At 41.5% G+C, this 13,519-nt stretch overlaps 1 protein-coding gene and 1 pseudogene across 2 annotated transcripts in view; both read right to left on the reverse strand.

Annotated features, from left to right (window-relative positions):
- Window positions 1–13,519, reverse strand: part of LOC311244103 — a 265,083-nt pseudogene that overhangs the window by 137,652 nt on the left and 113,912 nt on the right. The window lies entirely within an intron of this gene.
- The window catches only part of LOC311243514 (ubiquitin-like modifier-activating enzyme 1), a gene marked incomplete at both ends in the record, with an annotated part of 65,861 nt that overhangs the window by 32,265 nt on the left and 20,077 nt on the right, over window positions 1–13,519 (reverse strand). The window contains 2 exons of the mRNA XM_084332759.1: window positions 2,595–2,791; window positions 3,181–3,346. Of these exons, the coding sequence (XP_084188885.1) occupies window positions 2,595–2,791; window positions 3,181–3,346 (363 nt within the window). The remainder of the gene's footprint in view (window positions 1–2,594; window positions 2,792–3,180; window positions 3,347–13,519) is intronic.

The following is a 13,519-nucleotide window of genomic DNA, read 5'->3' on the forward strand; positions in this document are numbered from 1 at the left end:
TGTCCACGAACAGCGCGTGCGATCGTAAAGTGTAGCTATGAATGTTTCCGTGAACGTATAGACATTCCTCATTGCGCGTGGGACCACCACCATGGACCATACGTGGCCACTCACTCATGTGTACATGGACGTTTTGGGAGGACGCATGCGCAGGTCACGTAGTAGGGAAGGGTACTGGTAATGTTGTCCCGGATCAGCGCACTCGCATGAATTACTGGAGTGGTGCTCGAGTTGAACAATTGTTGAAGTTAGAGAAATCCATTTAAAACGCACGGCAGCAACAAACGTGAGATATTGCGCGGCACACTCAGAATACACTCATATTTGGTCAAGTGTTTGTAAAGCTGCATGAAGGCATTCATGCCGAGGTGGCTTCACATCCTCCTAGGGAGGCTTATGAAAGGAAAAAGATTAGATATGAAGATATGGCAGCAGAAACTGAAGAGAGGATGGAAAGCTGAGCTCTGGTTTGTCCGGTGGAAGTAGTATTTATGGCACGATCGACTATCATTATTGGGGAAAGTTGGGGATTCATGGGATGAGTTTGGTAAATGAGATGTCAGAAGCAGCTTTGAAAGACAGTCAGTGGATTTGGTTGAGAAGCAATAATGTCAGCTGGGGGCCAAAGTAAAAAAGAAAAAAGGGGAAAGAGTATCCCTTTTCTTCTCCATTGCCATTTTGAGTGCGATATTGGTATCAGGAATAAGAAAAAAGAAAAAAAGGGAAAGAGTATCCCTTTTCTTCTCCATTGCCATTTTGAGTGCGATATTGGTATCAGGAATTGTTCAATTTTGTATATGTTCTGGCTAGGGATGCCCCGATCGATCGGCCAGCGATCGGTATCAGCCGATATTCAGTATAAATATGAGATCGGTGATCGGTGATAATGCTTTATTTTCGCCGATCGTGAAAACCGATCGAAAAACATGATCCAATTCTTAGTGGAGAAAAAGTACGGAAAAAGATTATATATATATATATATATATATATATATATATATATATATATAAAAAGAACATGAGACGGAAAGAGTGTGCAATTAAGATCCTGAATACTGTGCAATCTTTTTATTTATGTTTTGCTGGTGCCACCAACTGTCATAGGCTTGAGATAAGAGCATGTCTAGTCATGAACTGGGAGGTGATGAGCACGCATTCTATTTACAATCCCACCAGCTGCAGAATCTACTCTGAAGGGATGATGTCGCTGGTAGAGGTGCAGAGTGGGGTAGAGGGCTCTGAAGGGATGGATGTGGCTGGTAGATGCAGAGTGGGGTAGAGGGCTCTGAAGGGATGATGTCGCTGGTAGAGATGCAGAGTGGGGTAGAGGGCTCTGAAGGGATGGATGTGGCTGGTAGATGCAGAGTGGGGTAGAGGGCTCTGAAGGGATGGATGTGGCTGGTAGATGCAGAGTGGGGTAGAGGGCTCTGAAGGGATGGATGTGGCTGGTAGATGCAGAGTGGGGTAGAGGGCTCTGAAGGGATGGATGCCGATGCTCACTTTTGGTAAAAGTTTGGTATAAATGTCTTCTCAAAATAAGCGTTCCATTGCTGCTGCCCCGTCTGTGCCTTGTTTGTGGTGGAGGGTGCTGGTGTCTAGTCTGTGTTCTCAACAATCAGATCGACTCTTTGTAAAGTGTGCCCGTGGGCAGGAGCGGATTTGGCAGCACAATTAAATTTTTATTTTCAAGGTGTTGTGCCACAATCTAAACCGTTTTTATTTTATATTCAAACCTTTATTTATTCGCAAAAAGGACAATTGAGGTATTTTTTTTAACAATATAATAATAATAATAATAATAATAATAAATAATAACCATCTATATAGCACCTTTCAAACATGGACCGCAGCCCAAAGTGCCCGACAGCAAATATCATAAAATTAACATTAACATAGGCATACAGTTGACCTTGCAATGCATAAAGTGCAGACATAATAGGTATAATCTAAATGTGGTGACTCACGAACAAATGTTCAAATATTTGCACTCATCCCTACGTCACACCAGGCAAGCCTTCAGTTAAACAAGGTTGCTTGACGTTTGTATGGATTTACGTTGGGTTTGTATTTACAACGGCCTGCAGAGAGTACCTGGGGGGGGGGCAGTGTGTTTAAGCTACTGACCTGCAGTGTGTTTCTACTGAGCTGCAGTGTGTTTCTACTGACCTGCAGTGTGTGTTCGATGGCGTTGGGGAAGTTCTTGAGCGTTTCTACTGAGCTGCAGTGTGTTTCTACTGAGCTGCAGTGTGTTTCTACTGACCTGCAGTGTGTGTTCGATGGCGTTGGGGAAGTTCTTGAGCATTTCTACTGAGCTGCAGTGTGTTTCTACTGAGCTGCAGTGTGTGTTCGATGGCGTTGGGGAAGTTCTTGAGCATTTCGACTGAGCTGCAGTGTGTGTTCGATGGCGTTGGGGAAGTTCTTGAGCGTTTTGACTGAGCTGCAGTGTGTGTTCGATGGCGTTGGGGAAGTTCTTGAGCGTTTCTACTGAGCTGCAGTGTGTGTTCGATGGCGGTTGGGGAAGTTCTTGAGCGTTTCGACTGAGCTGCAGTGTGTGTTCGATGGCGTTGGGGAAGTTCTTGAGCGTTTCTACTGACCTGCAGTGTGTGTTCGATGGCATTGGGGAAGCTCTTGAGCGTGCAGATGGGGATGGACTTCTCGGGGGGGTCTTGGCTGGAGTTGTAGGACTCGGTGAGGAAGGGGATGACCACCTGCACGTTGCCCTTGGTGCCCAGAGTACCAGACTCCAGCAGGGGCTTACGGTAGTACACACAGCGCCTGTCCATGTACATACCTACACACACAGAAGGGGAGGGAGATTTAGACTAAGCCTGTGAAAGAGATGAGTCGATGTAACGCCACAACACGGACATGTAATATAGAATTAACTTCCTAAACCCTGTGGATGCTACCACAGTAAATAAACCCAGTCCTGCATTATTTATCACGCCACTGCTAGTAAAGATTCAACACCGAAAAGCAACATATTGCTATTCCAATATGTCTTTACTACTATGCACTCAAGTTCACCGCTGTTCGATGAATAACGTTACTTACTACTGCCAGAGTTTTGAACCCTTCCTACTGACTTGTACAGAACTTGTAAGTCGCTTTGGATAAAAGCGTCAGCTAAATGACCAAATATAAATATTGGAGAAAGAAAAACCACCATCGACCACTTACGCGAGTCAACGTTGTCCAGAGCGTTGGTCACGCCGTCCAGGCTCTCAAAGAAGTCATCGTCATAGACCCTCTCTGTGTCGGGGCCCACTCGGTTCTGGTGACCAGTGATCTTCATAGATGGGTTCATCTGCTTCACCGCCACCGCTGCCGTCTCGCTCTTCATTTTCTGACAACGCACAAATGAGGCCAATAAACAACTCTTTCCATTTTCTTTCCTTCTCATTTAGCTCCTGTCCCCCAATTATAACGTTGGGTTGTGGTGGCCATGTGGTAGGCTATGTAGCATCAGCATTGTCAATACCTGGAGCTCTCATTCTAACAATTTCCTCCAGCACCCACACCCCTTACCCTAAACCATGTTCATATACTATTCCCTACCCCTTACCCTAAACCAGGTTTGTATCCTTTTCCCTACCCCTTACCGTAAACCAGGTTCATATCCTTTCCCCTACCACTACACCCTTTACCAAGTTCATATGCTTTCCCCTACCACTACACCCCTTACCCTAAACCAAGTTCATATCCCTTCCCCTACCACTACACCCTTTACCCTAAACCAAGTTCATATCCTTTCCCCTACCACTACACCCTTCACCATAAACCAAGTTCATATCCCTTCCCCTACCACTACACCCCTTACCCTAAAGTTTAGGGTAAGGGGTGTAGTGTTAGGGGAAGGGATATGAACAAGACTCCAAATACTCCTTATGCACAAATGGGGACGAGGGAACATTTATGCACATGTACTGGGACTGCCCACCAGTTAAGATATTCTGGAAAGAGGTGACCCAGCAATTATCAAATCTCTTAACTCTGAATATACCTGTACACCCCTCTGTATTACTGCTGAATGATGTTTTTGAGTGTGCAGTACATCCACAGCTAAAGAGATTGGTTTTATCGGGTATCACAGTGGCTAAAAAGCTGATAGCATCACAATGGTTCCAAAAAATGTGCCGAAAGGTCTGGATTATTACATATCTCGATGTGATTTATCAAGAAATATCTACAGCAAGAATTTTGGGTCTCAATGAATCCAAAATGACAATGTGGTTAGAAGTGGTGGAGAGAATAAAAGCTAGCATATAATGGTAGTGTCTGGTTAGGAGCGAGGGATAATGGATGGATTATCCAATGGGGGGTCCGGGAGGGGGGGGTACGAGCTAGAGCATATATGTGTAGGGTATTAGATAGCAGGTATTAGGGGTATATCCTGTATAAGACATTTAACTAAATGGTGATTTCATTGGATGTGCACTGTTAATAATGCTTGTATATCTTATCGTGTGTTGTCATGTTTGTTTATACGTTTGTTTAAAAAATAATACAAAAAAAATACAAAAAAATTATTAAAACAATGAATAAAGGCATGAAATAATAGGGGAAAGAAAACATTAGGAACTTGTTACATTCACACACACACAAGGGCTGATTAATCACACACACCCCCTCTCTCTCACACACTCTCCCAGCTCTCTTTCTCTCTTGCCCCTTCCTCATCTCTCTCACCCCCCTCTCTATCTATATCTCACACACACAGTCACACACACACACACACACACACACACACACACACACACACACACACACACACACACACACACACACACACACACACACACTTCAGAAACAAACATAGTATGAGAGCATCAATAATACCCCTGAGTGAAGTCTAGAAAAAAAAGAAAAAATAATTATTTTTCTTAAAAGTTAAGTTAAAAATAGTGGCGTTAATAGAATCGGACGATAGCGCGTTAATACCGCGTTAACTTTGACAGCCTTAGTTTTATCATAAATGATGCCTTCCTGGTCATTGCCCTGCCCTGCCTACTGTTGGTCTGGGGAGGGTGTAGACCAGGGGTCAGGAACCTTTTTGACTGGGAGAGCCATAAAAGCCAAATATTTCTAAATATATTTCATTGAGAGCCATATAGTATTTTTAACGTATAATAAATTAAATATGTCTTACTTTTAATGCGACTTCTGGTGCTGCATGGTTTTGCTAATGGCCTTGTAATCTGGTTCATACGTGGTGAGGTTGAGCTTCATGCAGGCGTTGAGGCTTCCATCAGTTAAACGTGAGCGTAGGTTGGTCTTAATGTTCCTCATATGCGAGAATGACTGCCCACATGCATATGTAGAGCCAAACATGGCCAATACGGCAATACTCACGCTGCATTGTGTGGTATGTCACAGGAAGCTCGTTCCAAGTTTTAAGAATCAGCTGGTCTTCAGGTTGAAGATTTTTTTTATTTCTGTCCACTTGTGTTCCCTCGCCAGCTCTGCTCGCTATATCTTCAGCTACAGATACTATTAGCTGTATCTTCAAAACTAATTTCTGTTTACTTTAAAATGACACAGTATTATTAAGAAATATCACAAGTATTAAATTTTTTTTTTTTTTTTTTACTCAAAAACTTCTGGGAGCCATATGCTGTCACCAGAAGAGCCATATATGGCTCGCGAGCCATAGGTTCCCGACCCCTGGTGTAGACTAACAAATGCCGCCTGTTGGTCTGGGGAGGGTGTAGACTACCACATGCCAAAAAGGAGACACTGGCATTACCACCAGGGCCATCAGTAGAGGGGACTGTAAGGTGCCTTTTCGGTATACTACCTTTGCTAAAAAACTGTGTTCCACATACTCCATGTTCAAGACCCATCTTAAGGCAAACCAGAACTGTGATCATTTTTTATCTGATTTAGTTTATGTAACTTGTTTTTATTGTTGTTTTTATCATTGATTTTCACAATGCTTTTACCCTAAGCAGGCTATTTATTTATTGAAAGAGTTTCGCTGTCTCCTGGTGTAAATTAGCTCTTGCTACAACCCTGCATGTTTACATTTTGTATTTTGTACTTGATGTTCATGAACATGTGCTGTCCCTATCAAATAAACTATCAAATCAAACTACTGCTACAAAAGTAACAGTCACTTAACTTTAGCTTTTGCCCCTTTTATGCATACAATGCCTATGTTTTGGCTAGTGTTTCTCTTCTAGAAAAATAATCCTTTCAGGGTTGCCTATTGAAATACTGTACACCTCCAGTACAGAAACATTGTTTATGAGTTTGCGTGTCAGGTAGAGTAGACCATTGATTGACAGTCGATTCTGCCAATTACGTCACACCGCTTTCACCCACCTCTGCTGTTGATAACGCTAGCCAAGTTAGCACACACACACACAGTGGGCCAGTGACTTTGGTGTAGGGGTGTAACAATGCATCGCAATGCATCGATCCTAAGGGGAAAATTCAACTGCGTCGATTTGAAAATGTTAGAATCGATTATTAGTGGTGCGGCATAGCTCAACATATCAAACCAATTGTTCATTTTGTGATAAAAGCACCAAATTTGGCAGATGTGTTGATAGATATATTGGGAACAAAACTGGATATTGGGGCGTTACAAAATAGCACCCTGGTGGCCGTGGCAGGCATTTTTCAAAATGGCCACCAGCGCTTAATCTAACTTTCTTATCCCATTTGATTTGCATACAATAACGGATATAATCTACATCCCACTAACCCTAAGAACCAAATAAAATACTCACTCACCATTCTAAGAACATTTACAATTTTTTTTGTAATTTTATTATATTAATATATAGTAGCGTGAATCATAATACATTTCTCGTAGCAGGCTGCAACTTATAAAGACGTCATTTCAATATTATAGCATACTAAATGTTATTTATTTAAGTACAGTGTATGAGGTATAAGCTGGCCCCAGGCTTACATTGCAAAAATTTATTTTTATTTACAATAATTTATTTATATATTATTATTATTATAATTTTTTTTACCACATGGTGGTGCTGGCGCATTCTCACGGTGGCGCTGTGCCCCTATACCATTGTTTAGGGTCACCCTTGCCTTGTTGCTGCTATTTCCAGCTGGACACATGCTATGTCACCCACCTTTTTCCCAGTCTGTTTACGGAGGAGCTACAGTTAGGTTACTTTCTTTGTGAATGTTGTGAATGAATACAAGATAAGAATATAATATTTAGAATATAGGTTTTCGTGTTTCTTCACTGTATTGCTGATTATTGTGAGTGGCGCTGTATTTTGTGAGTTTATTCATCTACATTTGTACGTCTTCACAACTGCTGCGGTTGATAATATTGACCATAACCCTAGCTCAACTACCTCAAAGGAGTCCTTTCATAGCACAGGTATTTCACTCATTCAAAACCCTACATTTGCAGGTCAAGGAGTTGACCACAGCATTGTGATTGTTGAAGGGTGTGGAAGCCAAAAGACAGTAGGCCATTTGCCAAGCTACTACACAGAAGTCCCACCGGTTGTCCGTAGCACCACAAAGGCACCTGTACCACCTAGCACTGTGGCATCTCTGAGCAGGGAAAACTCTGACCATAACATCAAGGAAGAGTACTGCTGGCTAGAAAATGTGCGGAAGAGTCTTGCAAGTGATGAAGAGAACTCTGTGAATCAGAGTGTGGACAACATGTGCTGCATACCATGCGGGTCAACAGCTTGCTGGAAGAAAAGTAATCTGCCCAAGTGCCCTACACCCCCTGAGAGTGCCCACACAGTGGCAATGATCAAACACTCCATGGACGTAGTCAGAAATGCAGTTCAACATATGAATTCTGGGCAGACTCCAGTAGTAACATTTGATCAACCCCTGTATGCTATTGCCAAGCAGATCCAGTGGAAGTGGCCAGAGATGTATGGGGAAGACAAATTTGTTGTGATGTGTGGCGGCCTGCATATATAGCGATGGCAGCTCTGAAGACCCTGGGTGATTGGTTGAAAGGCAGTGGCTGGGTTGAAGCACTGGTACAAGCAGAGATCACAACAGCAGGCACTGCTGACTCCTTCTTGCGTGCAGCACATGTTGCTCGCACCAGACTTGCCCACCAAGTCACTGTGGCTGCACTATATGCCCTGCAGTATCGGGCCTACAATAACCGTGATACAGATACAGAAGATGCGCCTTTGGGGTTTTATGAATGGTGCTCAAGGAGGGAGGAGAGCTGCCCTCAATTCGAGTACTGGGTAACAGTCATGGCATTGGAGCTGTGTGTATTAGTCTATGTGAGATCCCTGCAGAAGTCCTTCTTCAGCATGTACCTCGATGCTCTGACAGAACTCGTCCCCGCAATTTTAATGTGTACACACTACAGTGTTATGTTATTGTCATGTCCGTTACAGCCAACACAACGACATACGCTACTGCATCAACGTTATGATTAACACATTGAGTGCCACGGACGCTTTTTGTCGTTAGTTCATGCCGACCTTTGAGTGCGGTTTGTCGTTTTTTTTTTATTGGCGATTTGAATTCATATTTCATCAATCGAGCCTCGGGTTAGTGCTGCAGAGTCTCTCTGAGCTCAATTGGGAAGATACCGCCCCCTATCGTCTCTCCCTGTGGTACTGCACCCCATTACTTTAGACTGATGCAGGGGGAGTGGTCAGTTTGCTAATTTTACTTTTCAGTCAAGCCAACTGAAGAGACCAAGTGATCGCCGGCCATCAGAACAGCGTGGATTATGTATTTACAGTACCAACACTGTAATCAATAAGCGTGATCGATATTTGGAATGGCGATCAGGAATTGGAATAATCTTTTTGGATAACATCTGATCTCAGGTAAGGAATTTATTTTACCAGTTTTAGGATAATCAGAGCTGTGTTCACAGAGATATAAGGTTTTGCCCTATGCGTGTGTGTTCGCGGTGATCGCTGATGAGGAAATGAGAATATATTTTTCAGCCCTCCTCTATAGCGTGCATAAGTACACATATACTATCGATAATCTAGCGTTTATTTGAAAACGATTCATAAATAGGCAAAAAAATTACAACGTTTGTGTATGCTAGAATATTCCAGTAAATGCTGTTTATCACGGAATCTATATATTTTCCTTGAAAACGAGGGCTTTTCAAAATGCTATAAAACGAAAATGAACAGATAAAAAAACAATCCGTTTGGACAATGTTGACTGCAAACAAGTCATTGATAAACGACAGGCCGATTAGACACAGCCATAATTTAAGAGAGATTATGCGTTCACAACGCTATCATTGAAGTGGGTGCTGGCATTCAATGGGGTTTCCAATGTTAATGGCTGGCACTCAAACTGTTAACAAAGCAAGGCATTCGTTTTGTTGCATTAACGTTATATTACTATTGCCATCGATAAATATAGGTGTTCTAAAATCTATTGCTATTGGTAAGACTAGAATAAGTTACATTAATTTAATGTTACTGTCTCGGAAAACTCTCAAGTAAAAAAGCGAATGAGAGCTTCCGATTGGTCATTTCCTTTATTTCCCTTGAAACAAGTCACGTTACTCTACTGTGATTGGACCGTTGGCTTGAGTGCAATGTGGGACTTGTAGTTTTTTAACGATTTATCAGCGGAGAAAAAAAAAAGCACGACTGAGGTTGTAATTTTCACTCGCACACAGAGTAATTGCGAGTAATTGATTTTTCCGGTTCGCGCACACATAGTTCTAGGGGCATATGCGAGCAATATGGTCGCACTGTAGAGCCCTGCTGAACAGGCAAGACCTACCAGTCACTACTGCCCCTTTTCCACTGCATGGTACCTACTCGACTCTACTCTGCCTTTTCGGGTTTCCATTGCCAAAATACCTGGTACCGGGTACTTTTTGGGTACTTTTTTAGTACCGGCTTTCTCGAGGTTCCAAGCAGGTAGAAGTGGTACCAAAAAAGTTACATGAAACACTGCAGACCACTGATTGGTCAGAAGAGAGAAGCGTCACACGTTGGAGCGTCTGCACAAAAACAGAAACCAGCCATCTTTATTTAGCCTCGCGTAGGATTTCATTATTTGTTTGCAGCAGGAACAAGTACAATAAACAAAAAAGAATACATTCACTGTGTATTCTGCCTCATTTATTGATGAAACAAAACCAACACAATTTACCACCAAGAGCGGAGAGTTTAGTCTCACAAAAAGATAGCTGATTTGTTAAGCTTGTTGTTAGCTTACGTGCTAATGTGATTGCGTTTTACAATTATAAGTAGGGATGCTCGATATTGGCTTTTTTACCGATATACCGATATTGTCCAACTCTTAATTTCCGATACCGATATCAACCGATACATGCAGGGTCCCCCCCCCCCCCCCAAAACTGAATAATTTCAGGTAATTAACCCTTTCTCTGCCACGCTTATATCCATCCTTATACCGTCCTCTGCCAGCTCTATTTGTCTATGGAGATGTTCCCCTTCTTTGCAGGGCTATAACTTTTTAAATTGTATTGCTAAATTGACATTACTATGGCCCATTCAACATCAAGTATCTATCGTTTAGGATGTAGCAACGTTCTACTTTTTCATTCACACATTCATACTAAAATATGGTCTAAAGTATAAATATGTTTTTATCGTTTTCTGCGGCATTCCATAGAACGTGAGTTATAGCCACAAATACATAATATTAGTGTTACGATTCTGGTTCCTGACTATGGTCGGGAACCACCCACCTTCTCTGTCATCTGTCACCTGACTGCTGTCACTTGTTTTTCCCTGTCATTTAGTGCTGTCACTTAGGTTGGCTTCTGATTGGCTGTCACGGGGGTGTGTGTGGAATGTTGGTATTTGGTGGCTATTTAACATTCCTTTCCTCTGCTTGTCATTCGTCAGGTCTTCAGTATAGGCGTTCGGAGATAACGTGGCCCGTTCTAGTTCTGGACCACCACTAAGCTCCATTATCTATTCCAGGGATCAGCAACCTTTTTGACATGGAGTGCCTGTTTGAAATATAGTTGTAACTAGTGTGCCTCAACAATATTCCATGCATCGTAATTAATTTCTCTCATAATCAGGTATTTTTAATGATAATTTTTACATTATTACATCATTATTGTTATTGTTATTATTAACAATATTATTATGATGGTTGTATCAACCCTAAATCTGAGTTGGGGGGGGGGAATGCAATGCAGACAAACAGCTGCATACAGTGCGACCATTTCACTCACATTTGCCCATTCATTTTTGGACACATCACACACCATCGGTGTGTGTACTGTACGTGTGCTGTCATAGCTCCACCTACAGGCCTAATGGAGAACACCAGGATGTGAATGGAGGGTGAATGTGAGGTATATCGTGTAAATAAGTTTTGATTGATCGCAAGACTACACTGTAAAAAAACTAACAATAATAAGTTACCAGAACTTAAAAATATTGAGTTCAGTTACTGTGCATTAAGGTTTTCAGTTTTCAATCCATAATAAGTTAACAGAAAAATAAGTACACAACCACATTATTTCAACCTAATAAAACTATGTTTATTGTCATTGTTTTAAGAACACAAGTTGACTTGGTAATGCTCACATTTTGAGTAAAAAAAATGGTTTTTAACATGTGCAATGTTCAATGAAATAGAAAAATAAATAATATAATTTGTTGATTAATCCCACTGGTCACAATGGTGACCGTAATAATGTTTTTGTTATAAGGCTCTGCAAATGTTACTGAATGATGTAGCAATGTATTTCCAGCTAAATTGAAATAATAAACAAATAAAGGGTCTCAATTAAATATGTGGTAGTAAAAAGAACCTGTGTGAGGATTTCAACAAGATAAATGCGACAACAGTGCAAAATATTTCACTATAATATTTCAAAGCAAATTTTTTTTTTTTTTTTTTTTTTTACTGCTGCCCCCTGTGCCTATGCAAATGACCCTGCGTGCCTATGCAGGCACGCGTGCCTAGGGTTGCCTACCCCTGATCTATTCTCTCGTTCCTTTGCCCTTGGTATAGTATCCTAGTATTACTCTTTGTGTTCTTTACTATTAAAGTCGAACCTGTTCAAGAGTATACTTTCTCCGTCTCTGTGATTGCCTACAACAATTGGAACTCACCTACCTCCATCCTGACGTCAGATTAAAAATTTCAATTGTACAAGGTCCTAATCGTCATGCCTCATCATCTGCTGGTGACCGGAGTGACCTGCTGATAAGTCCGTGGCCGACGTTAAATGATTCATGTAGTATGGGTGATATGTTGATCATAGCAGTTTGCATGTATAATAATAATCAAACATGCTGAAACTCACCGCGGCTTCCTTGTAGCGTTGGGCGATCAGCGTGGAGCAGAAAGTTCGCTATTATGGGATGTCGATCTAGTTGATCCAGTTCCAGGTTGTATAATACAATATACGTCCAAATCATGTTGTTTATCGAGTTATTGGCAACGGATCGCTATCCAGTGTATCAAGCTGGAGTCCCGCTAGCGATAGCGAGTGGCCGGACGAAATATGGGTGAGCACCACTTCCTGCCGCTCACTTCCGGTTTTGGCGATTCGCCGATCGGCCACCAGATGGCGGTCTTGAACCGTTGGAGAGTTGAGAGGAGATCTACAGGAGATCTCAAGTCTCCGTGGGTGAAATATGATTGCCATGACAGATTTTTTAAATATTGATCTCAAAGAAGAACAGGAACATGACATGCTGAAATGAGGCTCTTTCAGAAAATTGTGTTGTCTATTTTATCTACTTGTTGTATCTATTTTATCTTCTTAACTCTCTTTGTGATTTATTGTATTTTTCTTGGGACCATGTTGGAAACAAGTCGACAGACTTTCACATGTTATCCTTGTACCCCTTGTTTTTATACTATTGTATAAATTGTATGTACTAAAAAAAAAAAAAAAAAAAAAGGCGCTGTACGACGTCATTGGCAGATTACGCATGGCGAGGAATGACGTCTAAAGTCGTCCTTGGCGATTAAAGGGTTAACATTACATATCTCTTGTTGTGGAATTAACACAACATTATGCATACTTTTGACAATAAATTAAATCAGAATTTGTTCTTACTTGCCTGGGTAAATAAAGGTTATAGAAATGTAAAAAAAAATCTCTTTATCACATTTTAATGCCAATATCGGCCGATAATATCGGTAGGCCGATAATATCGGACATCCCTCTAATTATAAGAGTTAGCATTGTGGCTACTAGCGTACAATAACTCGCTATCGATTGTTTGTACTAGTAACGTTAATGCTAGTAGAATAGACCCAACGTGAGGTAATCATCATCATCCATTTTAAACCGGTTATTACCTAATGCTAACGTTAGTAGAATAGACACGAGAGTTAACGTTAACGCGTTAGCAGAATAGACACGAGCGGTAACGTTAACGCTAGTAGAATAGACACAAGAGGTAATGTTAACGTTAGCAGAATAGACACGAGAGGTAACGTTAACGCTAGTAGAATAGACGAGAGGTAACGCTAACGTTAGCAGAATAGACACGAGAGGTAACGTTAACGCTAGTAGAATAGACACAACGAGAGGTAACGTTAACGTTAGCAGAATAGACACAAC

Source organism: Notolepis coatsorum (assembly GCF_963971535.1).
Source record: "Notolepis coatsorum genome assembly, chromosome: 17".
Lineage (NCBI taxonomy): Eukaryota > Metazoa > Chordata > Actinopteri > Aulopiformes > Paralepididae > Notolepis > Notolepis coatsorum.